Source organism: Protopterus annectens, chromosome 7.part0 (assembly GCF_019279795.1).
Source record: "Protopterus annectens isolate FY-2018-M chromosome 7.part0, PAN1.0, whole genome shotgun sequence".
Classification (NCBI taxonomy): Eukaryota; Metazoa; Chordata; order Ceratodontiformes; family Protopteridae; genus Protopterus; species Protopterus annectens.
In genome coordinates, this window is record NC_056739.1 from 315435941 (window position 1) to 315463595 (window position 27655).

Sequence of the window (27655 nt, forward strand, 5' to 3'; positions counted from 1 at the left end):
CTCACTGAAGGTTTCAAGCTGCAGGAAAATATGTGTATGGGATCTAGAAACACAAACAAAGAGGTAATAGCCAAACTGCTGTTTCTTTACAAAGCCAATACCCTCAACCAGTTTAACCTGGTCTGTTCAGAATTTGTCATCAACCACATCAGATTGTGAAATGACAGGCTTTTATCGCAGTGCAGCATAAGGCCACTACTCTACTTTCAAATTCCCAATACTTGACATCACAGATATTTTAGTACGTGACATATTTTCCTTCTAATGCCAAAATAAATTAAAAAAAAAGAAATCAATGTGCACCCAATGCCCCACATCAGAGGATCCAGATGTCGCATACAACACAAGTCACAACCCAACCCACCAATTTTAATGCTAATCACCTACCACAACTGATCCAAGTATGTATGAAGAACTGTAAGACCTTTTCCTTTCATTCCTGCAGCAATCATTTCTGCAGAAGACATTGTGGCAATGCCAATGGCAACTGGGGCTCTGAAAAGAATGCATCATGAATAAAAAGAGCCATTAGTAACTGAAACCACAAATGCGAAAAAAAAGTATTTCAAAAACTCTAGTGATGTATTTAATATGCTGGTAAACACCTTATTCTGATGATAAATTATTTCAAGATGATGTTGAGCCTCCTACACCAAGATCTAGTTTGGTCAAATCAAATTTTTCTGAGCAGTGAAGTGTCAACAGTAGATATTCAGAGGTTCATAGGTTCATACTAGGCTATCTGCCCTAGGGCATTTATAAGCCTAGCCAGAGTGTGTGTGTGGCTTTTACCACCCCTTAGGATGAGAATACTATACCCATTAGTTTGCTGTGCCTATGTCCAGCAAACTAATATTCTTGTAATAACCAGTGATACTGTTCCTGACAATACATAAACATATTTTCCTTTTAGTTGTGTACTTGCTTAACTTTCTTCTTGTGTGCGCTTAGGCCTACCACATGAATCTACCTTACCTCATGGCACAGATATTTGTCCTTAGCTGAAACAGATACTTGGCTACTACTCCTCCATTTTCAGGCTGGGGCTCTAAAGTAGGTCTCGCTTACTGGGTTCCATGGTACGTGACTGGACGTGTGTCAGAAAATACATAATTTCTAAGAAACATCAGCTCAGAAATTCCTGGCTTCTGCCCCACAAAGTCAAACATGCCAGGATCAGCCCCCTCTAATGGTTACAACTAAATGCCTAAGTATGGATAACCTTCAGTTTCTGCTAGACAGCAAGTATCACATAAATAAGACTATCTACCTGAACGACAGATCTGCCATTAGACACTAAATACCTCCTTATCAGTCTTCCAATAAAAATCTTCTCTGAACAACATCAAAAACTATCAAAAAATAAATTATATGACTGCGCTACCAGGTTAGTAGCACATTTTACACCTGCACAACTACTGTGCGTTTTATAATCAATTTAGCTAGAAAGTTACTTTTAACAGATCATTTAAAGATATTCACAAAGTGGGTTGGGCAAACAAAACATGGAAAAATATTTCACATTGTACCCCATGCACCTTTCACTAAAATGCTGTGTTGTTAACATAAAAGGCATCCCAAAGTACCAGAGATATATTTAGGAGCACAGCAAGACACATTTCAATACAACAGCAAAAAGCAAGTCCACAAGCATACAGAGCACTGTTTCATGCTGCCATCCAGAAAGAGATGCACATATGTAATAGCAATGGTATGGATGGTGGTAGATTTATCAACATCATCTAAAGCAGTAGATATGCACTGAAGCAGGCCCCGAATATGAGTGTAAATGCAAGCATACAGTTGCAGAAATTAAGAAGACAGCAAAAACAGGCATGCGTCTGTAATGGGAAGGGTACGAGTAGCTTGTATTGGTAGAGGTTAATGTTGTGGGAGATGTGTGAACTGCATGGCATCAATGAATGTCAACACTCAAGGGAGAAAATAATCCTTCCAGCTACAAAAATCCAGCCTTCCTGACAGATGATGTGCATGAATAAAGGACAGTAACAGTGACCTTCATTTCATAATGAGCGAGTCTATGGCAGGTGTATATAAAAAAAAGAAGAAAAAACGGGCCTACAGAAAAGAAGGAAAAAGTTGTACTGATCTACAACTTTAACTAGTACAATTTCATAGGTTCATAGGTTGGTACTAGGCTATCAGCCCTAGGGCCTATACAAGCCTAGCCTAGCTAGTTTATCTAGTTGCTGATTATATTGCTTTACATTAACACTAAGTTTGCTGATCTCACAGTTAGTCAGATTTTGGGAGTCTGTTGGTAGGTTTACAATTTAGACTTGGTTTGCAGTACAGCTGTTTGCAAGTGTGGTTGTCCAAATTAAATTTGAGTAATTAGCACAAAAGTCAATTTCATCAGGTGAAAACAGATTTAAGGCACATCATCTCAGGACAATATTGTCATCTATTTATTTTTTTTTTGCTCAACAGAAAACTGAAATGTACATATGCTCTATGAACGCTTCCTTTCATTAGAGTGCATTTCTATCTTTAGAGAATGATCCCTATACATTCACATACTAAAAAAGCATGACTGGTTTCTCCAACTCTGTGGCATTTCTATCTTGGTCTACCGTCTCAGCACACACCATGCTGAGGCTGAATGAAATCTCACGATATATTCATTAGGAATCCATCTATTTTGCTATTATGTCACAATGCCTACTACATCTTGAATGATTTTGCTACAGAAAAGGTACAGTTGTGTAAAATCTTACCATAACGGTAGAGGTCATTGCCTCCACTGCTGCAGTATTCTTAACTGTATGGGATTCCCCTGCCGTGGAAGCCCAATGTCCAGCCAGTCTTCCAAAGACTTCTAAATTTAACAGGTATGCTGAATGTCACCACACGCACCCTGTATAATATAGGGCATAAAAGTGATGTTCAGGCTTACCAAAACCAGAGCTAATTACCCCAAGAGGAACACCAGTCCAAGCAGCCCAAGAGGTAATGTGTACATCCAGGAAGGTAAAGAACTAGGGGGATGGAGGGAGGGTGCAAATACTGCAGCAGTGAAGGCAAGGACATCTGCCGTTATGGTAAGATTTTACACAACTGTACTATGTCCTTACATTCACTGCTGCAGTATTCTTTACTATATGGGAGCGTGCCAAAGCTCAAGAAGAAATTAGGGAGGAGGAAGGGCAGAAGAATGCCCTAAAAAACATGAAGATCTGAACTAGCAAAATCAGCCCTAGCTCTAGAGATCCCATCCAACTTGCAGTGCTTGGTAAAGGTATGCACAAGAGTCCAGGTAGCTGCTTCAATAGAGTTAGTAACTAAACCTTTGAAAAAAGCACCAGAAAAAGACACAGCTCTAGTAGAATCAGCCTTAACTGAAAAAGGAAGACTTTTGCCATGAAAAGTGTACCACAAGGAAACAGCCTTAGAAATCCAAGAAGAAACTGTCTGCTTGGATACAGCAAGCCCCAAAGATCTAGGATGAAAAGTACAGTTGTGTACACTTACCATAAATGTAGATGTTCAAGTGTATTCACTGTTGCAGTCATCACATTTGGGTTATCTGCCTGCAGTAGCCCTCAGTCGGCCTGATTAACAAAGTCTTGGGTCCTGCGTCGATTGCTGTCTCTTCTTCCATTACATCAGGTTGTCAGGGGTATAAAACATACAGCAGATGCCATTACATCAGTTTTTCGTGCCCCAGATGTCAGGTGCCTCCTTAATGGGAAGCAATAAAAAATAAATATAAATATATACAGGGATATACCTCCAACAAAAAAGCAAATACATCAAAAAGGCCTTTAAGCATAGTAAGGAAGAACAGAGGTATAGCCAAAGAATTCAGGAGGCTGGAGGGAGGGCAACCAGGAATGCAACAGTGAATGCACTCGAACATCTACATTTATGGTAAGTATACACAACTGTACTATGTTCTTCATGTTTCACTGTTGCAGTCATCACATTTGGGTAGATTCCCAAAGCTAAGGATGGGAGGAGAAATTTAGATAGCATTAGGACCAGCTATAAGACCCTGCAAAGACTGCAGCGGCAAAGCCAGTTCTGGATTTAGAGAAAATTGGCAAATGGTAATGCTTGGTAAAGGTATGTACAGAACTCCAGGTAGCAGCTTCTAGGATGTCCCTGGTAGGAAAACCTCTGAGAAAGGCTGTAGAGGTAGATGCAGCCCTGGTTGAATGGAGTCTGATCCGCTGTGGGACAGGTTTTCCATGGTGCTTATAGCAGAAATGAATGCAATGGCATACCCAATTAGAAATGATTTGCTTTGAGACAGCCTTCACCCTCTGCCCCTGCAGCAAATGACACCAGCAGTTGTTCACATTTCCTTTAAGGTTTAGTCCTGTCCAAGTAAAATCTAAGTTGTATGTGCACATCTAAGGAGTGCAATATCCGTTCCCCTTTGTTCTGTGGATTAGGAAAGAAGGTTGGCAAATGAATGGACTTAGAGCCACACTGGATACCACCTTGGGCATGAAGGAGGGATTGGTTCTGAGGGACACCCTGTACGCATGAAAGATGATGAAAGGCTCCACCGCCATAAGGGCCTGTAATTCAGATGCCCTTCTTGCTGAAGTGATTGCTAATAAAAGGATGTTTTCCAAGAAAGGAATTTTAAATCTGCACTAGCAGCTGGCTTGAAAGGAGGAAGAGTGAGTTTCTCCAATACAAAGTTGAGGTCCCAGGCTGGAGTTGGGGCTCTCCTAGGTGGTCTTAAATTTTTGGCCTGAGCAGTGGATGAGAGAAGAGGGGAGGTTTTGTGTTATAATGAGCAGAAATGGCTGAGGTGTGAATTTTGGTGGAAAAAGAAAGGCCCTTGTGAAGCATCTCAGTTAAGTATTGAAGAATCTAGGTAAGCTGGGCGCTGCTGTGCTCATCCCTTGAGATTAGTTCCAGGCACAGAATCTTTTCCATTTTTCACCATAAGATTTTCTAGTACTAGGCCTCCTTGTCTCTAAAATGATATCAATCACTGGTTTACTGAGGGATGGTAAGGAAGAAATTAGGTAATTAGCCAGGCTGCTAGGTTCAGGGTTTGAAGCGGAGGGAGCAGAATCTGGTTTTCCTGCTGAGACAACAGGGTAGGGGTCAGAGGCAGGTGCCATGGGGCCAACAGTGACACACTGCGCAAGAGGGGGTATCAATCTGGTTTTCCTGCTGAGACAACAGGGTAGGGGTCAGAGGCAGGTGCCATGGGGCCAACAGTGACACACTGCGCAAGAGGGGGTATCAGTGCTGGCATGGCCAGTCTGGTGCAATCAATACCCTCCTTGGTTTGTCCTGTTTGATCTTTAGTAGTACTTTGGAGAGGCGAGGCAGAGGAGGAAAGGCATAAACTGAAGGACAAGGCATCCACTTTCCAAGCTTGTTTGTGGGGAGTCCTTGTGCAAAATTTGTCCAATTGGTAGTTCTGGGGGGAGGCAAACAGGTCTATATCAGGGCTCCCCCATTTGTTTGTCAACATGTTGAAAATCCTTGGTTCCAGTTTCCACTCATGTGAGTCCATGAGGTTTGTGCTTAGTCCATCTGCCAGTGTACTTTGTTTTCCTGGCAGGACTTGAGCTTGTAGATGTACTTGACAGCTCAAGGCTGTGTTCCACAATGCCATGGCTAGTCTGCAGAGGGGGTAAGAATGGGTACCCCCCTGCTTGTTTATGTACCTCATAACAGTGGTGTTGTCCGTCTTTACCATTAATTGTCCTGGAAGAATATGGTCCTTGAAGGCTGTCAGAGCATTTTGTACAGCTAACATTTATTTTTGATTGATATGCAGGTGCATTTGACTTGGGTTCCATTTGCTCTGAATGCACTTTCCTACCAGGTGGGACCCCATGCATAGTCTGATGAGTCTGTTGTTAGGGTTTGGGTGGCAGGGGATAGAGTGAATGGTCCCTTGTTTTGGTGGCAAGCCACTGCCCACCAAAGAAACTCTAGGCATAGGCAAGGTATGATACGAATCATTGCTTCTAGATCCTGAGAATGTTGACACCATAGGCTTTTTAGATACCATTGTAGTTTCCTCATATGCAGTCTTGCATATGGAATTAGAAGAATACAGGAGGCCATGAACCCCCAAGGCTTGCAGTATTGCCTTGCAGACAGCAGGGTTTTCGTGGCCACTAGTTTGAAGTAGGTAGTCAGATGAATTTGTTTCTCTGGCGTGAGGAAAGCCATCTAGGAAGTTGTATTCAAGCTTGCTTCCAGGAATAAAATTTGTTGACAGGGTACCAGGTGTGATTTCTTTTTGTTTATGGTGTACCCCAGACAAGTTAGCACCCTCTGTACAAAGGCCAGATGATTCAAAAGTACGTCCTGCCTTTCTGCCTGAATTAGACAATCGTCCAGGTATGGATATATTTGAATATTTCTTTGCCTGCAAAAATGCAATGACTGGAGCTAGGCATTTTGTGAATACCCTGGGCGCAGTAGATAAGCCAAAGGGCAGTGTAAAAAACTGATAGTGCGTGTAGCCTGCTTTGAAGGGTAGGTATCTTCTGCAAGATTCCCTGATTGGGATGTGCAGGTATGCCTCCTTTAAATAGAGTGTTGCCAACTAGGCATCTTTTCCTAGCATAGGAAGCAACTGGTGAAGAGTCAGCATCTTGAATTTTGGAATCACCAAAAAGGTGTTTAGAGTAGACAGGTCCAGGATAGGACACCGTGAATTGTCTTTTCTGGGTACCAGGAAAAGTCTTGAGTAGAAACCTTGCCCCTTTTCCTCTTCTGGTACAGTTTGAATAGCCTTTATGCTTAAAAGGGAAGAGTACTTGCTTTTGAGCCTCTGCCCACTGATTTGGGGGTAGCTCTGGCCAACCGTTAGGGGTTGGTAACGTGTGGAAGTGAAATCTGTATCCTTGGGACACTATATTTAAAACCCATTTGTCCCGGGTAATAAGTTCCCAGTTTTTGGCCTGCAGAGCAATCTTTCCCCCTAAAGGAGCAGTCAGTTGAGAAGTGCTTGGGAGTTCTTAAAGTCAAGTCATTGAGACAGCTTTCCACAGGGGGAAGTCTTATTACTCCCTGATTTGGAAGTGGAAGCCCCCCACTGCTTAGTCTTGTGCATACCCTGGGGCTTCTGCTACTTCTGGGTTTGGATTGAGAAGGCCTGGAAGAGGCAGGAAAGGACAATGCCTACTAAATTTTGGAGGCTGAACTTGTAGGAAATCTTTAACAGTTTGCATAGATTTAGCTTTGTCCTCCATCTTTTTAAGAACTTATTCTGCTTTGTTGCCAAAAAGGTGGTCCCGATTTAAGGGAGCATCCAACAATTTAGCTTTAATATGATCAGGCAAAGATTGTTCCTTAAACCAAGCATGCCTTTTAAGTAGACCCAGTGACAGCAGCCCTGCATGAGGCCTCTAATGAATCAAACCCACATTGCAAGGTATGTTTTCCAACCTGTTCAGCAGAATGCATTAAATCCTGTAAATCTTAATTTTCAGCACAGTCAGGAATCAACATAATTTTCTGTTTAAGCAATCCAATAATATGTTGCCGATACTTTAACATATGAAACTGACAATTTAAGGTCCTAATGGCCAAGGTTGCAGAAGTGTATACCTTCTTACTCCATCTATCCAGCGCTCTGGAATCTCTACCAGAAGGGGTAGGATTTTTGCAGTAGAGGCCTTAATGCCTTTGGGTCCCTGTGAAATAGTCTCAAGATCCACAGTAGGATTTTTAAAAAGGAACTTGCGAGAATCAGGAACCCTGTAATATCTATCAGGTTTTCTGGGAGCAGGACGCAGAGAATCAGGGGCCAAACTAGATTCCGAAAAGGATCAACAATGTCTAGTACAGGAGGGATAGCTAAAGGCCTGTGTTGAGGCAGGAGTAAGAAGTCCCTAAGCCTCTTTTTAGAATCAGAGTAATCCTGGTTTTCCCAGCGAAAAAGCTCCCTAAGAGTATGCAAAGTTTCACCAAAGGAGAAATCCTCTGGAGGGGAAGCAGAGGGAATAGAGTCCTCTGCATCAGAATCCTCATAAGTAGATAAGGGTAAATCCAGGTCATCAGAAGAACCAGCAATTTCAGAATACTGGTCAGAAGATTCATAAATAAATTCAGTCGCAGGTCTCTTAGAAGGGGATGGTTGACTTCCCCTGATTAAAGTTATAAAGTCTTCAGCCATTCTTATCATTTGTTTTTTAGGCATAGAGGCCTGAGCATGCAGCCTGGGCATCGGTTTTCTGGATATGGATCGAGCTTTAGGCCTTAAAGAAGAAGGTGGCATCAGTTTAATATGCAAGTCCGTAGGCCTGAATACACCCTCAGAAGCTGGTGCCTGTACAGCGGCTCTGGACCCATCCAAGGTAGAGAGACATCTGCAGGTTCCACAGTTGAAGCATCTCGCGGCATACCAGACTCCGAATGGGTCTCAACAGAGGCCTGCGAATCAGATGTAGAGGGTATCAGGGGCTGCAAAAGCACCTCACTGAGTACCAGCGAACTGGCGACTGGCTTTGGAGAAGTGTCGTCGGCAGCTTTGGACCTAGGCTGCCTGTCTCTGTCTTTATCTTTGCGTTTTTTCGGAATACCGGTAGTCGGATGGCTTACCGACAACATCTCTGGATAATTGAACCAAGAACTGAAATATTTGGAAGCATAAATATACAGACGATGGATAGTTCATTGCTTAAACAAGGCACAAAACTGACAGCGAGGTACGTCGTGGTCAGGGCCTAGGCAAGGAATAGAGTACGAATGAAAATCTTTATGAGGTATTTGCTTTCCACAAGAAATACAATAATTAACTTTTACTGACAACGGAAAGGAGCAAGAAAAAGCTTCCCCAACGGGGTACTTAGCTTTAGTTGAAGACTTTAGTTCTGAAACTTGAAAACGAAAATTTCAGGAGTCGACCGGCACTTGCGAACTGCTTCTGCTTCGGGCACCGCACGGCAAAAAAAGACTGATGCAATGGCGTCGGCTGCATGTTTTATACCCCTGACGTCATGGAAGAAGAGACAGCAACCAGCGCAGGACCCAAGATTTTGTTAATCAGGCCGACTGAGGGCTACTGCGAGCAGATAACCCAAATTGTGATGACTGTAACAGTGAAACATGAAGAACATCAAATAACTGATCAGATTTTATGACAGCCTTGGTAATATCCAAATAAACTCTAAGTTGCGTATGCATGTGCAAAGTATGCTGCACCCTCTCACTGTCAATTTGTGGTGAGGGGAAAAAAGTAGGCAGATTAATAGACTGATTAAGAGATAGCTCATTTACCACCTTCGGCATAAAAGATGGGTTAGTGAGCAAGGACACACTGTCCTCGTGAAAAAATCAAAAAAGGAGGACAAGCCATAAAGGCCTGCAACTCAGAAACCCATCTGGTAGAAGTAAGCGGCAACAAAAGACAGTCTTTCAGGAACAATGTTGCAAGGAAGTTGAAGCAGCAGGCTCAAAGGAAGCCCGAGCCAACTTCTCCAAAAGAAAATTAAGATCCCAAGGAAGAGGAACAGGCTTCCTGGGAGGTCAAATATGAAGGACACCTTTAAGAAATTATTTAATCTCAAATCTAGCAGCTGAAGTAGGAAAAAAGGCAGACAAGCAGAGACAGCTGATAGGTGGGCATTAATACAAGAATAGGCCAAACCAGCATTGAGCAATTCACACAAATAAGAGAGAACCAGTAAATGGGTCCAGGTTACGAGAGAAAAACCAAAAAGAAAACCTCTTTCATTTGGATAAGTAGGATTTCCTAGTCTTAGGTTTCCTGGCCTCCTGCAGGACTTGCAGCACATCCTCAGAAAAAAGATGTCCATGAGGAATCAAAATCTTATCACCCACAGTATCAGATGAAGCATGGACAGGTGGGAATGGATAAGAGATCCCTTGTCTTGTGTTATTAGATCCACCCTGTGTGGCAAGTTGTGGTAACTGCCCCTGGAACCAGTGCTGTCATGACCAAAAGGGAGTCACCAACAAGATTTTGGGAGCATCCTGTTGAAATTTGAACAAGACTTTTGGAATGAGAGTAAGGGGAGGGAATGCATAAAGAAACATCCCCTTCCAAGAGAATGGGAGGGTGTCCACCTTTCATACCAGAGGACCTGGGACACTGCACAAAACAGAGGAAGTTGTCTGTTCAGAGGGGAGGCAAGATGATCCACTTGAGGAGCACCCCACCGGTGGATAATGTCCAGAAACACATCCCTGTGAAGCATCTATTCGTGGGACTGAGTTAAGGACTTGCTCAGAGAGTCTGCCACAATGTTCTGCCTGGAAGGGACATAAACTGCCTGAAGATTCATTGGAAACTTGACAGCAAGATCCCATGCCAGAAGATAAGATCTTGTTCCTCCCTGTTTGTTGATATACCACATCACTGTGGTATTGTCTGTGAATACCTTGAGAGACCATGGAGAAAAGAGACTGAAAGGCCTGAAAGCCAGCAGAAGAGCTCTCACATTGATGTTCTCCTTTTGCTGACAAGGCGACCACACCCCCTGTACCTTTAGGGAGCCAAAAATCGCTTCCCATCCCTTGTCTGAGGCTTCTGTGAACAATTCCTGAGAAGGAAGAGGGGGATGAAAAGGGATCTCTGCATTCAGAGACAACTGCTGAATTCACCAGAGAAGTTCCTGTCTGAGGCAAGGAAGAAGAGGAAATACAAATTCTAAAGAATGAGCATGTTGAAACTACACTGACTTCACAAACCACTGAAACTTTCTTATATGAAGTTTGGCCAGAGGGAGCATTGGAATTGTGAATGCCATGAAACCCAGAACTCTCTGAAACTCCATGGAGGTAATGGAAGCCAGAGAAAGAAGAGTGTGAAAGAAAGAAATTAGAGTTAAGGCCTTTGGAGGGGGCAGCAACTCAACCACTGGCACCATCTGAATCCTGCAATCCAGAAAAACATGACCCTAAGGAGTCTGAGAAAACTTTTTGAAATTTATAGTGAACCCCAGCTCTGAAGAACGGAAATGGCAAAATGATGACTTTGCAAAAGGGTCTCTGGAGAGGACACCTGAATCAACAGGTCATCCAAATAAGGAAGTCCAAATAAGGAAATATTTGGATTCTTTGAAGTCTGCAAAAGGCAATTACAGGAGCAAGGCATTTGATGAATACCCTTGGGGCAGTAGAAAGGCCAAAGGGCAAACCAGAGAAATGAAAATGCCAGGAAGCAACAGAGAAACGCAAAAACTTCCTGAAAAGTAGACAGATCGAAATATGTAGATAAGCATCCTTGAGTTCCAGAGACACCATACAGGCCTCATGGAGCAACAGAGGAAATAGAATCTGAAATGACAACATCCGAAAGGAAGGTACCTTTAGAAAAGTGATTAGATGACAGAGATCTAGAATAGGTCTCCAAGTGCCCACTTTTCTGGGCACTAGAAACAGTCAGGAGTAGAACCCTTTCCCCCTTTGGGACACAGGCACCTCTTGAATAGTATACTGAGACAGGATATCTTGATGAACCTCTGGTAAAAAGGGAAGATGTTCCTAAGGTGGCTGAGGAATGCCCATAAATTGAGGACAGGAGTTCAACACCATGAAGTATCCTTGACGAAAGACTTGAACGAACCTAGGAATCCTGACTGATCTGAAGCCAAACTGGAAGAGAAAGAGAAAGGCAAAGAGGAATGTGGCTGGAAAGGGACGGATAGTCACACAGCACCCGATTTGTCCAGAAAGGAAGGCTTTGGAGTCCACAAAAATTGAGTAGCCTTAGCAGGAGTCGTCCATTTGCCACTCTTCTTACCTTTAGTAGAAGGACGTGATTGCCTACAAACAAAGGCAGGCTTAGCAGGGCCGTTTCTCTGAAATTTAGGCATAGAAGAAACAAACATGTTTAGGTTCCCATAAGGCCTTACCCTTATCCTGAAGGGACTTAAACAAACCTGCAGCAGTTTCCCCAAACAAAAGTTTAGAATCCAGAGGAGCAACCATCATGGATAACCAATTGTCTCAAGGACAGGACACATGCGGTTAAAATTAGTGAATCTAGATCGAGCAAGAGGCCATTTACTAGTGGTGTGTCACAGGGCTCAGTGCTGGCAGCACTCATGTTCAGCATATACCTCTCTGAAGAAGAGGCTAACGTGGAAGATCTCTGGATGACAAAGTTTAATGATGACTGTAATATGGGGCAATTGAGGAATCTCCCAATGATGTAGATATCTTTCAGGAGAGTCTAGATCAGACAAATGGTTACTGCCAGAACAATGGCCTAAAACTAAATGTGAAAAAAAATGCATTATCATACCATTTGGGAAGACAAATACCACTGCAAATTGCAACATCACTACCACACCCTTAACAGCAGACTCAGAGGTGAGAGATCTAGGTACACAGATGGATAGTAGCCTGAACTTTGACTGCCACGTGTCCACAGTGATGAGGAAGTCATTCTACTTGGCACAACTTATTACTAAAGGTATGGCATCCAGATCCAAGGAAATTATAGTCCTGCTGCACTCAGCCCACATAAGACCAATAATAGAGTACAACGCACCATTTGGCATGTACTTGACTAGGCACTTACAACTGGACCGCCCTCAGAGGTTCCTCACAAAGAAAATACAGGGTGCAAACAAAATGTCCTATACGGACAGACTAAAAGCCCTATCCTGTTTACTCCTTCTACCGACTATTAAGGGGTGACCTCTGCCTGACCAACAAGGCACTCATAAATCCAGCCCTGATGGAGCTGCTATACATCCATAAGTTAAACAGCATGAGGATCACTGAACTAGGGCTCTAAATATAGTTAGTGACTCAAAAAAAAAAAAAAAAAAAACATGCTGGAGAGACAGACGCATGTCTCAGAGATTGCCTCTTTTTTGGGGCAGGCTTCCTAGCCACATTAAGCAGAGACCTTCCTCCTTCAAATTCAAAGTTGGATCAATGGATGGAGAATTGCAAATTCACACCCGAGGTAGCACTTCTGTCCTTTATGGACAGAAGCAATCTGTAACATACTCAAGGCATAGGCACAAACCCATGTCATCCTCTTGCCCCCTAGGGGCCATATATTGGGTAAAAATCAGGTTATACTGGCTAGGCTTGTAAGGGCTCTTAAGCAGTTAGCCTACTAATTTCCTATGAAGGACTTTTCACAGGTGATGTAGCACATATGTAGGAAACACATATTTAAGAGTCTGTCCCTGGAACCAGTGTCACTGCAAAAAGGTCGCTGACATTTTCACTGAGGATTCTCAAACGTGACAGCATTTTTCTATTTTTATTCCAAATGAATGAGGTTGTGTGATCTGATAACATGGAGTATGGCATTGTGATCTCATCAGCTGTATCACAGTGCAATACAGACAAGTAGTATCTTTCCAAGAAAATGTCAGCATACCTGCCACCATGACAGCAACCGAGGTTAGGAAAGAAGTTAAAATTAGTAATATGTTGTTACGGATGTATTTTTAATATAAAAATACATATTTTTTCTGTTCTTGCCCATAGTGGAACGTTGGGATGTTGGGAAGGTAAAATATTAAAGGCATTTAAAAGGCAAACATGATGAGCTCACTTCTTTCTTCTGCCATAAAGCAAATGTTTTGCAATGAATTGCAGTGCTGCTCTCTCAACCATTCTGGGAAAGGTCATGAACAGATTTTACATATCAGGGTACTGCACTTTCTCAATGCTGACTCTACCTGCTGATACACAGCATGGCTTCGCACACTGGTGGTCATCAATCTAGCTCAATTTCAGTCTAGGAATAGGTCACCAAAGAGATGGACAAACAGAATCCTGTGGACGTAATGTGCATTGACTTCATTAGAGCCCTGACAATGCAGCTTTCATGAAGATGGCAGAGAAGTTAATTGGGTCCCAAAACAGTGGCATGAACTGGAAACTGGTTAAATGGAAACAGTTAAAGAGAAACTTTCCATAGAAAAGTTTATTAGTAGCAGAGTAACCTTGGTTTCAATGCTGGGGCAATTCTTACCAAGCATATTTACATCACACTAGCTTTGCAGCACAAGACTGGCTTAACACCACTGTTTGAAAAGAATGTGATGTTACATATTAACAGACATCACTATTAAAAACAAATACAACAAGGCTGAGTACTGACCTGAAAGTACAGTTTTGTACCTACCATAAATGTAGATGTCCGAACTGGATAGCATCTGCAGTCATAACAAATGGGTTGTCCTGTCGTCAGGCAGCCCTTCGGTCGGCCGGATTCCAAAGTCTGGGTCCGGCTTCGGCTGATGTCGCGCTTCACCCGACGTCATCTCTGCTGGTCTTCGGGTATAAAGGCATCAGCCGACGCCATTTTCCTCAGTGTTTCTTGCCCCAGATGCCAATTGCCCTCTTGGAAAGCTAAATTTTGGATAAATGCCAATGTTTCCAAAATAGTAGAAGGCAAACACAAAAAATAAACATGTATGTACATATATACAAACAAATACACCATAAGAGACTCCCCAGCTAGCTATTAGGAGGGTAAATACCCTAGGAGTACCGCAGAGGGGAAGGAGGGAGGTAATCCTGACTGCAGATGCTATCCAGTTCGACATCTACATTTATGGTAGGTACAAAACTGTACTATGTCCTTCATGGATGCATCTGCAGTCATAACAAATGGGTAGAATACCATAGCCAAACTAGGGAGGAGGAATAATAATTATGGTGTAGTCAGGATCCCTTGCAGTACAGCAGTGGCAAACCCTGCTCGGGATCTAGAATATAGAGGTAAATTATAATGCTTGGCAAATGTATGCACGGAGGTCCAAGTAGCCGCCTCAATAATGTCCTTGGTTGCCACTCCTCTTAAGAAAGCTGTGGTAGTGGCTGTAGCCCTTGTAGAATGAGGTCTTATGTTCTGTGGAATTGGTTTTCCATGGTAGGAGTAACAGAATCTTATGCAATTTCCTATCCATTTGGAGATTGTCTGTTTGGAAATTGCTTTTCCTTCCCTTCCTGTTGCATAGGCTACAAAGAGCTGGTCAGTTTTTCTGTTACCTTTGGTTCTGTCCAGGTAGTAGCGTAACTGTCTATGTACATCCAAGGTATGCATTATTCTTTCACCTCTGTTTTGTGGATTGGGAAAGAAGGTAGGTAGGTGGATTGCCTGGTTTAAAGACACTCTGGATACCACCTTAGGCATAAATGTAGGATTAGTTCTCATGGATACCCTATCTTGATGGAAGATTAGGAAGGGTTGCACTGCCATTAAGGCCTGTAGTTCCGAAACCCTCCTTGCTGAAGTAATAGCCAGCAGGAAAGCAGTTTTCCATGACAGGTGTTGTAGATCTGCTGTTGCTGCTGGTTCAAACGGAGGTAGTGTCAACTTTTCTAGTACAAAATTCAAGTCCCATGCTGGTAATGGTGGTTTCCTAGGAGGTTTTACATTCTTGATCCCTCTGAGAAACTGCCTGAGTAGAGGATGTGAAAGGACAGGAGGATCAAAGCTGTATTCTGCTGAAATAGCTGATGCATGTATCTTGATGGAGGAATAGGACAGGCCTGTATGTAGAAGCTCTGCCAAGTACTCCAGAATGTTAGCAATATCTATGTTCGACACATCTTTTCCTCTTTCAGTACTCCAAATGACGAACCTTTTCCATTTTCCTGCATAGTTCCTTCTTGTTGAAGGTCTGCGGGCTTCAAGGATAATGTCTTTAACCCTTTGTGAAAGGTCTGGGTTAGTTACTGCTATGTGATGTTCCAGGCAGTCAGTTGCAAGGTTTTTAGGTTTGGATGTATGATGTTGTAGTTGTTCTGAGTTAACATCAGAGGCATCAGGGGTATTGACCACATTTTCTCCCGAGACATGCTCCTCAGCAATGGGTACCAGTGTTGTCTTGGCAGTTCGGAGCTATCAGAATTATCCTTGGACGTTCCTCTTTGATTTTCAGTAGTACCTTGTGCATCAAGGGAAGAGGTGGGAATGCATATGCTGTCAGGCCTTTCCAGCTGAAGGATAGAGTCTCCACCTTCCATGCAAGTGGGTGGAATGTCCTTGTGCAGAATTTTTTGAGCTGGTGATTTTGTGGGGAAGCGAATAGATCTATCTGTGGCATTCCCCATTTCTTTGTGATGGCCTTGAAGATGTCCGGGTGTAGCATCCATTCGTGGGCATCCCAGGTTGTTCTGCTTAAAATGTCTGCTAGGGTGTTCTCTTTTCCCGGTACAAATATTGCCTGTAACTGGATGTTGTAGCTGAGAGCCAGATTCCAAAGGTCCAAAGTCATTCTGCATAGGGGGTAAGAATGAGTGCCTCCCTGTTTGTTGATGTACCACATGACTGTGGTGTTGTCTGTCCTTATCATCAAATGGCCTTCTTTGAGGAATGGTCTGAATTTTAGGATTGCCAGTTTTACTGCCAGCATTTCTCTGGTTTATGTGCAGGTGCAGCTGGTCCTGAGTCCACAGTCCTTTATGCGCATTTGTCCAGCATGTGTGCCCCCATCCTAGGTCTGAGGCATCCGTTGTGATGGTTTGGTTTGCTCGAAAGTTGTGGAAGGGTAAGCCTGGGTTTGACTGGCATGCCCGAGCCCACCATAGGAACTCCTGTTTTAAGCATGGGATTAGTGGTATTTCTGTTTCTAAGCTGTGCCTGTGTTGAGACCATAAATTCTTTAGGTACCACTGTAACTTTCTCATATGCAGTCTGGCATGTGGGACCAAGATTATGCATGATGCCATGAAGCCCAAGGCCTGCAGAACTTTTCTTGCTGTTAGTTTGTTCTGCTTTGTTAATGCTAAGAAGTAAAGAGGGAGTTCTTTTGTTTTTCTGCAGTTAGGAATGCCATCTGTTTTACTGTGTCCAATTCAGCCCAAGAATGTTCTTGTCTGGGATGGGATCAGCCTTGACTTTTGAAAATTGACTGTGTATCCCAGGGCTAGTAGCAAGTAAATGACCCTTTGTAAATCTGTTGTCAGCTTGCTTTTGTTGTCCGCTTGTAACAGGCAGTCGTCCAGGTATGGATAAATTTGAATTCCCTGTACTCTGCAGTGGCGATTACTGATGCCAGGCATTTTGTGAATACTCTGGGCAGTAGATAAGCCAAAGGGCAATGCTGAGAATTGATAATGCTCTGATCCTGCAAGAAATCTGAGGTATCTTCTGCAATTTGGTCGAATGGGGACGTGCAGGTATGCCTCCTTGAGATCTAGAGTTACCAGCCAACACTCCTTGCCCAGCATGGGAAGAAGTTGCTGTAGGGTCAGCATTTTGAATTTTGGGACAATGATGTATGTGTTTAAGATGGACAGGTCGAGAATAGGTCTCCAGTTTTTTCTTTTCTTGGTACTAGGAATAGTCTGGAGTAGAATCCTTTGCCCTGTTCTGTTATTGGCACCCTTTCCACAGCTCTCATCTTTATTAATTCCGCTATCTGGTGCAGGGCTTCTATTTTTTGATTTGGGGGCAGGTTTGGCATTCCTCTTTTTACTGGTAAAGTGTGGAAGTGGAACCGTAGCCTTGGTCTATGGTTTGCAAAATCCACTTGTCTTTTGTAATATAGTGCCAATTTTTCGAGAATAAGGCTAACTTTCTGCCTAATGGTGCTGCTATTTGCTCCCTGGTAGGCGGAGATAGAGCCAAGTCACTGAGATTGTCCTGTTGTAGTGGCAGTGGTTGTGTCTGTGCCTCGGTTATTGCCTTGCCACTGTCGTCCTCTGTAGGCACCTCCTCTGGATTGATTTCTGCCCCTAGAGCGTCTGTTCCTGCCCCTTTGGGATCGTGTGGAGTCAGGAAAGGACCAATTTTTGGCAGGCCAGTTCCTGCTAAACCTTGGGGGCTGAACCTGTAGGAAATCTTTAACTGTTTGTACAGATTTTGCCTTCTCTTCCATTTTCTTCATTACCTGCTGGGCAGGTTGCCCAAATAGACTGGCCTTATCCATAGGAGCATCCAATAGCTTAGCTTTAACATGATCCGGCAAGACCTGTTCTTTCAACCATGCATGCCTTCTTATCACTGTGCCAGTCATGGCTGATCTAAATGAAGCCTCCAGTGCATCATAGCCACATTTTAAAGAATGGTTACTAACCTGTTGGATGTTATTCACCATTTCTAATACATATTTCTTATCTAAAGATTCATCAGAGGACAGCTTTTTAATTAACTGATCAAGCATAAACTCTTGGTATTGGATCATGTGAAACTGACAGTTTAAAGCTCTAGCTGAGAGAGTAGCAGAGGTGTAGACTTTTTCCCCATCTCTCTAAGGACCTGGATTCCCTTTCAGAGGGAATAGGGTTTTGCTGTGGTCGAGGCTACTGCCTTAGGCCCCTGGGATATAGTTTCGGGGTCTGCAAGTGGGGCCTTGTATAGGTGGTGATGAATGTCTGGCACCCTGTAAAATCTATCTGGTTTGGCAGGGGCTGGAGGTAAAGAATCAGGTGCAGTGCAGACATCATTAAATGCATCGTCCACAACAGGTAGGACAGGAGGTATAGCTAAGGGCCTATGTTGTGGTAAGTGCAGAAAAGTCCTAAGCCTTTTTCTTGAATCTGAGAAATCTTGTCCCTGCCATTGGAATTGTTCTCTCATGGCATGTAAGGTTTCCCCAAAGGAGAATTCCTCTGGTGGAGAGGCAGCTGGAATGGATTCTTCAGCATCTGAATCTTCATAATTGGAAAAAGGAGCCTCTGGCTGGTCTGTAATGTCTGAGTCATCCGCAGAATCATCAGAGGACACAGGCTCGGGGGGCTCTGCTCTAGGTCTCTTTTCTGGTGGCTGAGAGGCCTTGTCTGGGTGAGATTGGGATCCCCTAATTAAGGATATTAAATCTTCTGCCAGAGTAAGCATTTGTGAACTAGAAGTGGGCCTGAGTGAGGGTGGTTTAACAGGCACAGATTTAGCTGATTTGGTTGCTTTAGCCCTGGCAAAGGCCTTAATAGACATGGCTGCAGGAGGCCTAGCAGCACCACGTGCTGGGGTAGAGATATCCAAGGGGATGGTGTCTGATAGATCAGTAGGAACCACAGTTGTAGGCAAAATTTCTGAGGCTGATTCAGGTAAGGTAGCAGGAGCCTCAGTAGTAGTCATGGATTCGGCTGAAGATTGACCAGTTTTCTCGGTTTCGGCCGAAACCGAGACACTCGCGGCTTGCTTAACCGTGGTTTCGGCCAAAACCGCGGACCGCGAGTGTCGGTCTTTTTCTTTGCGTTTTTTAACAATTTGGGTAGTCGGAGGATCTGACGGCATAATGTACGCAAAATCTGAGCCGAAAAACTGTTCAAACTCCGACCGGCGCCTAAGCGTTCGTCGGTTGAAGGAAGCACAGGCCGAGCAGGCTGCTACGTCGTGGTCTGGGCCTAAGCAAGGCAAACAGTAAGAGTGGAAATCTTTATGAGGTATTTGTTTCCCACAAGTTAAACAGTTATTGACTTTTTCTGACATCGGCTGAGGCAAGAAAGAGTCCCCAACGGGGTACTTAGCTTTTTAGAAGTCTTCGAAGTAGTATTCGGTAGTAGTAATCTCTGGACCTGACCGACCGGCACTTGCGAACAGCTTCTGCTTCGGGCGCCACGCGGCAAGAAAGACTGAGGAAAATGGCGTCAGCTGATGCCTTTATACCCGAAGACCAGCAGAGATGACGTCGGGTGAAGCGCGACATCAGCCGAAGCCGGACCCAGACTTTGGAATCCGGCCGACCGAAGGGCTGCCTGACGACAGGACAACCCATTTGTTATGACTGCAGATGCATCCATGAAGGACATCTGCAAATTAACTGTCAATAGTGGTCACAGGTGTTTAGAATAAGGAATTTGACAAGTACAATTAATACAGTAATCCTTCAACAGAAGCAGCAGATATGTGGTTAATAAGATATGAAATTTGGCAAATACAATTTAAAACTATCTTTCACAGTATTCAAAAATGGTCAAGTTAAACAAAATTTAAAGGAGAAGGCAATGTCTTCCTTGTCTTGATTCAATATTTTCCATTCTTGCCTATGTGTGTGAGGTATTAATCTACTTAATATTGTTAAGCACCAGATCCCACTCCACATGAAAACTATTCTACTGTTGCGTTAACATTGTATTACTAGAGAGAGTGTTGCACTGAGCTTGAACACTGTTACAGGTCCCAAGTACACAATGACAAATAAAATTAAATAATAGGAGACAGAAAAGATGAAGATGTCCCTATTCGCATGGACTATGGATAGTGACCACACCTCTTAAGTGTACAAATTTTTGCAGAATGTCCAGATTTTTGCCTCACATTTTTGGTCCATTTCTCATAACATTTTGTTTTTCTGGCAGGTCATTACATCATTGAGGGTTGAAATCAGAAAATGACAGACAAGTTTCAGACTTCATACCCTTCAGAAAATTCATGGTAATGCAAAACCTGAAAAGATGAAGACGTCCCTATTCACGTGGACTATGTGTAGTGACCACACCTCTCAACTGTACAAATTTTTGCAGAATGTCCAGATTTTTGCCTCACATTTTGGTCCATTTCTCATAAAATTTTGTTTTTCTGGCAGATCATTAACAAATCAGTGAGGGTTGAAATCAGAAAATAATGACAGACTTAAGTTTCAGACTTCATACTCTTCAGAAAATGCATGGTAATGCAAAACCTGAAATTCTATCAACTTTCTAAGTTTGTAAGAGCAGTATTTAAAAATTGTCCCTATTTTTGGGCCTTTGTCCAGATTTCTTGCTCTAAGAGGTTGAGAGGTATGGTAGTGACTACAAAGTTTTGTTCTACACTGTTGTTTCCCTATTATTAAAGGAGAACTCCACTCAACTGTCTTTTTCTTCTTTCTAAAAAAACAATTTTCCTTCCCTTAAATTTTACACTGAAACTGCCTCATACACAAAAAGCATCAGTTTTACTGTGACTCTGGAATACTGGCTTGCTGTTTCAGCTCACTTTCAAAAAAGATTATAAGATGACCCTATACTGCCTATGCAACACTAAATTAAAATTGGACAGAGGTGTTATGTTTTGTGACATATATTTTTAGACATAATACTAAATTGTTAAAAATAAAAGGATACTAAAATGAACCAATCAATTAAATGAAGGTCTACTGGAAAACTGTACTCACATTTTTCCACAACTTCTGCAAATTTCACATTGTTCTATATACAAGACTTACTTTTTTATAATTCTAACATTGCAGTTTTTTTCCCCTAATGTTAACCATGTTTACATGTTCAATTTAAACTAGCAAGAACAGCAACAATGTGACAGTGTTGCAGAATATGGTTATGAAATCCACTGCAATTTTTCATGAGGTTTACTCTGCACATTATTTCATCATTCAGCCTATATGTTGAGAGCCTGATCAAATTAATCCAGAGTTAAAACAGGTAATTACAGAACTTCTCTGTGACATGGAAAATTTAACAATAGGAGAGAGAAAACATGAAGATGTCCCTTGTTCATATAGACAACAGCAACTGACTACAAAGTTTTATTCTGCACTGTTTAGTTTCCCTGCTATTAAAGGAGTACTCCACCTAGTTATCATGTTTTTCTTTCTAAAAAGCGATTTTCCTTCCCTTTGGCAGAACACTGACAGTGCCTCATACAGAAAAAGCATCATTTAAATTATTTAATTAATTTTATGCCTGAACGGTGTTTCTGTTCATCTTTTTGTGAAATTACATACATACTTTATGTTTATTTCTGCTATATTGGGAAGGCTAGGAGGGGTACAGTAAGTTAGGCAATGGATTCAAACTACAGTCTTTATAAAAAATACTCTCTTAAATATGGATATTTAAATATGAATTAATTATTACTAGCATCACACCTCCGATAAATAATGTAGCCTGGAGTTATAATTCAGAGTCTGAACAAAACATGGGTTTCAAGCTTAGATTTCAGATATATATATATATCTACCCACACACATTTAATTTTTCTTATCACAAATTAATTGAATTTCTTTTTAATCAAAACCTAAGAGTGCCACAAAAAGAAATATGTTTATCTTTCTCTCCTAATTTTCTGTTAGCATTTGATGTTTTTTTCTTGATAGGATGCTGCTGACAGTCAAAAGCAGGCAATCACAGTTGTGTTTTAAGCTGATGGTGAGACACACACACACAATAAATGATCCCCTCATCACAGTGTTCTTCTCTCCCTCTCTTTCTCTCTCTCTCTCTCTCTCCCTACAAAATAATATTAAGGAAGCAACAGCCTTGACTATAAAACAAAACTGCACTGCATGGCAGTGCCCTTCCAGGTCATTTGATACAGAGACATACGTAATAAAAGTCAGTTTAAGTATGCCGAAAACATTTTTTTAAGGTTTTAGGTGCAACTGTTCTTTAACAGTTCATCATAAACACTAATATAAATATATAAGAAGTTTAAATGACTTGGTTGTTTAAAATGTTGAATATATTCAAGGAAGCTTCAGTGAATCCATGCAAACTTAAGTGAATTAACTGCATGCTTATCGAATTAAAGAAATGGATATTAAAACTCTGTGCCCATTTTCATGACTTGTGTGCCCTTATCACAGTTTCAGGTAATTTAAGTTCTTTGCCCTTAAGGGGTTTTGAAATTAAATTTTACTGCTAAATGTACTGCAGTAGAGATGGGTTAAGCAGTTCATTAATTGATTTATTAATTTTTCAGCAAAAACAGGCAGAGATTATTAGGTTTGCACTGTAATTTCTTAGAGAGTAATAAATACCTAATATGCATGCATTGCACTGCTTGTGTTGGTTAGAGACCTGGAAGGGGTGCTATCATAGTTCCTAACCTCTCTGCTCAAGAAATATGGATAATGCCAAAAACAACAGGGCCAAATTCAAAAAATTCAGGACAATTTTTAAATACTATTGCAATTTACTTAAACAGTTAATAGACCAACAGGTTTTGCATTTTCTGAACAATAAGTATGAAACTTCAATGGCTGGTATTACTTGACTGACTGCAATCCCATAGTAGGTTACCTCAAAATTAAAAATAACTTTACAATGGTCAGGGGAAAAATACAGGAGATAAATATGATGGCAGTTGAGAGGTAAGGGGACTGTGCAAAGTTTATTCTGTACTGCATTTAAGGAAACTCAAAATGAAAACATCTACACATGGCAGCACATCTAACACAAGATGAAACTCATAACATAAAAAAACTCACAGAAGATATCATGGTGGGATAACAAAACTCAACATTTTTAAAACATTCCTGCACCTTATGAAAACATTTTCCATAATTTTCTAATGACTGACTATATGTATTGCCTAAGAGATACAGTAAACTAGATCAGTGAAAAGTAACTGTCAAAAATACCGAAAGTCAGTTGACAGTAGGGAACTCTTAGCTTGCAGCAGGGGTTACAGATCAAGCTGGCCTTTAAAATTCTGATCTATAATGTGTTGTTAAATTACTATTCACTAATTCTGCATATACTAAGGAATCAGGAAAACAATTACTGGTGGAAGCAAATATGCCTACCATAACAGTTTTGGAAAAAGTTTAGTACTGCTGTTGAAACACAAAGGGGTACTTCTGAAGGCTTTACAGTTAGCAGTGAAGTTTTAGCAGGGAAAAAAGAGTGAAGGTTAATGTGGACATGAATAAAATAAAGACAGTACACAAAAGGAATGGGGACAAAAGAGTTTTGTACAGCATCATAAATTATTGATCTTTTGAGATGAAGTATAGGAAATGTGCATTACAGACGGATCACTAGAGAACAATTGCTAAACAAAGCATGGATGATGGCACTGGACAGATGTAAAATGCCTAAAGGGAAACTTGGTGAAGAAACCACTTGTTTATTCACTGTTTACATCTATGTGTTCTTTAGAGTTTCTGTAGTGCCATGTGGCAAAAGAAAGGTGTATATACCTAGCCAAATGACAGAAAGTGCATCTTGAGTATGATACTACACCAGATTGCTCTCATGGTAACCTGTCCTAACTTATAGTTTTGGAGTGATTGACTGGCCCCAAATAGTGTTGGACAGATTGGATATTAAAACAAGGATGCTTTATGATCATTAAATGATTTATAAAAATCAGTGTATACCACGATTATATATTCCCTGTTCCTAAGGAGGGATGGGCCTCCTTGAAATTGATTACATGTATAGATCTGTAATCATGGGACTCCACACATATCTACTGACCTCACAAGATCCAAATGTAGTGAAAGTTTTGAAACATGAGGGGAATAAATCTAAGATGACATCGCTGTTTAATATAGCAGAAGCATATCGAGGTCAAGCAGGAATGGAAATCAAACCAGAAATAGATCAAAACCAGGCAGCAACTGAATGTGCTAAAAAACAAAAGAAAGAATATAAAACAAAGGACCAGATGAGAAGGCAGGAAATGTGGAAAAAACATAAATATAGCTGCAAGCATACAAAACTTCTGGAACAGCCACATGTTGATTCAGAACGAACGCAGGAATGGTTAAGGAGAGGTGAATTCACATCAAGAAATGAAAGGTTAACATTGGCAACTCAAGATAGTGGGCTACGTACACGCTGGTTTACAAAGCCCACTGAATATGCGGGAGAAACAGACATATGTAGGTTTTGTAAAACTGAATTGGAAACAGTCACACACCTTGTTGCTGGTTGTGACACTCTAATGGCAGAGGGACTGTATACTGAAAGGCATAATAATGTGGCAAGACTGTTACACTGGAGATTGTGCAACATTATGGTATTGAAGTGGCTGAAAAACACTGGAAACATGAGCCACAAAGAATCATAGAAAATGATGAAGTTTATATCACATGGGATAACCCAATACCAACAGTTCAAAAAATAGATGCTAGAAAACCGGATATAGTGGTCCAAGAAAAGAAGACAAAAGTAGCATTGATCATTGAAATCGCCACACCCAGTGACTACACTGTCTTGGTACAGAGAGACACAAAGTCATAAAATACCTTGATCTGCAGGCAGAAACGAGAACCATGTGGAAGAAAGATACCCAGGCAGTTCCAACAGTAGTAGGAGCAATGGGTCTTATAAAAAATAATTTACAATCGTATTTAGATATTCTACCAATTCATGTAACACCCCATACGAATTGCAGGAGGAGTCATTACTGAGCACACTGCGGGTATTGCGAAGAACACTTTTGGCTAACATCAAAGTGTGAAACAATACTAATTTCATGAACTTTAATCGTACTTTGACTTAAGAATGGGGTCCATTCCCGTCATGGTGTTAGAAACCCAAAAGACTTGGAGAAATTAAAAACGGCAGTAACCTGTTTACCATGGTACTGCTGAATAAAAGATTTGTTTCATACATCAAGATCAATGTGTTGACAAGAAACCAAGCTTTAAGGTATTCCAAAACTAACATATGGGCTAAAATAAATAACTGGGCACCTCAGCTGTGATGCATGAAATGTTCTAAATGAGATTCTCTCAATAATACCTTAACAACTACAAAGTCCCAATGCAACTAAATCTAAATCTACTGCCTAAACTGTGATTGTAGGAGCAGCTACATTCAGTTTTACAAAACATTTACATTATCTCCACTGGGATAAAGGCAGTGGCGGCTGGTGACTTCAAATCACAGGGGGGCTGCAGGAGACGCTGAATGGGCGGGGTCAAAGGGAAGGGTGTGGTCAACCATAAAGGGGAGGAGCTATGCACAAAACCACAAAAAAACTAACTTTAATTAAATACGCTGCCCTGGGTGGCAAACCATCATTATGAAAGTCCAATCAAGACAAAAATAAGTGTAGAAGAATAAAAATATTTCAATGCATTGGCTGCATGACAGCTTACTTAATATCTAGATGGAAACAAAAGGTTGTGAGGCATGAAAAAATAAATTACTTTTTAAATACATTACTGGAATGCCAGTCAAAATCAAGTATAAGAAAAACCAGAAGCACTCAACTCAAACCACTTCTCCTTGCACTGCAGTTCTAATTATAATATATTCAGCTTTATTAAAGTACCAAGCAACATGCTGAAAGTAGAAATCTATGTGATGCCCCACTTGTAAAAATGTTTCTTATCCAAAAAGACCTGCTGCCTGACAACTTGTTTCATGGGGAAAACATGATAAAAGTAAAAATGAAAAGCAAACAAGAAACAAGCTCAAGATACATTGCTTAAAGGATTACTGTACAGGTTATGGACCACACATGATTGGCATTCTGTTTAGTTTACGGGTAAAGCCTGTAGAGATGACTGGAAGTCTCCAACAAGTGTAATGAGCTTTTTAAAATAATGGAATCCTGTCCTTTAATACCCAAGGCTTATACATTATCTAGTCAAGTATTCTCTGCATGGCAACAACAGAAAGGCTTTCAATGTTGGCAATTCTTTAACAGTATGCTTATTAAAGCTTACTTGCATCTTCCGATGTCACACAAGCTTACCTTATGGTCATTAAAGCATTGCTACTTAAACACAGAGCAACAGGCACTTTGAGTAATAAGCATAAATCAACAGTACAAAATATGACAGAAACCAGACCATTCTGCAAAATCAAGGACAGATGAAAAGCCACTGTAGTACTTATGCAGTGTGTCCTCCCCATCCAAGGTAGATACAACTACTCCTTGCCTTGCTTGGACACATCCAGAGTCACTACATGGGGAGTGGGGTGCAACAAGCATGTCACAATTTGAAATCTCTCTGGCTGACTGTGATGGCCCTGACACATTTGTCATACCTCTCAACTTCAAGAGCAAGAAATCTGGACAAAGCCATACACAGAAGTGGGACAAAGGCACAACAATAAGGACAATTTTTAAATATTGCTCTAATAAACTTAGAAAGATAATAGAATAGGTCTTGCATTAGTATGAATTTTCTGAAGGGTATAAAATCTGAAACTCAAATGTCTGTCATTTTCTAACTTCAGTCTTTAGTGATTTGTCACTAATTTGCCAAAAACACAATTTTATGAAAAATGGACCAAAAATGTGATGCAAAAATATAAAATAGACACACAATACAGCTTCTACCTGTCAAAGAAGGGACACTTTAATATTAGTACTGCTACCTTGAGCAGCTGACAAAATAAAAGAATCTACATGCATTTCAAGTAATCTATAACTTTGATTATTACAGTTATTTCTTAATTGTAAACCCTCCATGTTTTCTTCCAAAATTGCTATTTTGGAGAGGGATTATTAGGGGAAGAGCAACATTTTGAGCCAAAAATTGGGGACAGTTGAGAGGTTGGCTATGCCTAATTCTATAAAGCAATTTATTTGCATGTACCTCTCAACCTGTTAATGCAGTAAATCTGAACAAGGCCAAATATATTGGGGGCACATATAAACAGTACTAAAAATTGCTCTTGTATAAATTGAGACAGTTGATAGAACGGCTCTTACTTTAACATGCATTTTATGAAGGTTATGAAGTCTGAAACTTATTATTTAGTGACTTCTGGCAAATCATTTAGGAATTAAAACTACAAATTTTATGAACAACAAACCAAAAATAAAAAGCAAAAATCTATTCATTCTTTGAAAATCTGGACAGTTGGGAGGTATAGTTCAGCTGGGCCTGTCTGAGTTTGCTGCCCTTTCCCCCCCTGACAAAATAATGGTTGAACTGGAGCCTCTGCAGCCATTCCAATTAACCATTACTTGGCTATTTCACTCCATTTACCATAAACACTAATGTGCATACTGCTTTACTTCAATGATTGGACTTCATTTGAAAGTTTTATTTTGTATTTTACAGCACAAACATTAAGTCATCTGTTAAACAAAGCAATGCAGTCTCACAATGAAAACTTA

At 41.2% G+C, this 27655-nt stretch overlaps 1 protein-coding gene across 1 annotated transcript in view; it reads right to left on the reverse strand.

Annotated features, from left to right (window-relative positions):
• The window catches only part of EIF2D (eukaryotic translation initiation factor 2D), a 486000-nt gene that overhangs the window by 285484 nt on the left and 172861 nt on the right, over positions 1–27655 (reverse strand). Inside the window, exon 5 of the mRNA XM_044076862.1 lies at positions 388–495. Within this exon, the coding sequence (XP_043932797.1) occupies positions 388–495 (108 nt within the window). The remainder of the gene's footprint in view (positions 1–387; positions 496–27655) is intronic.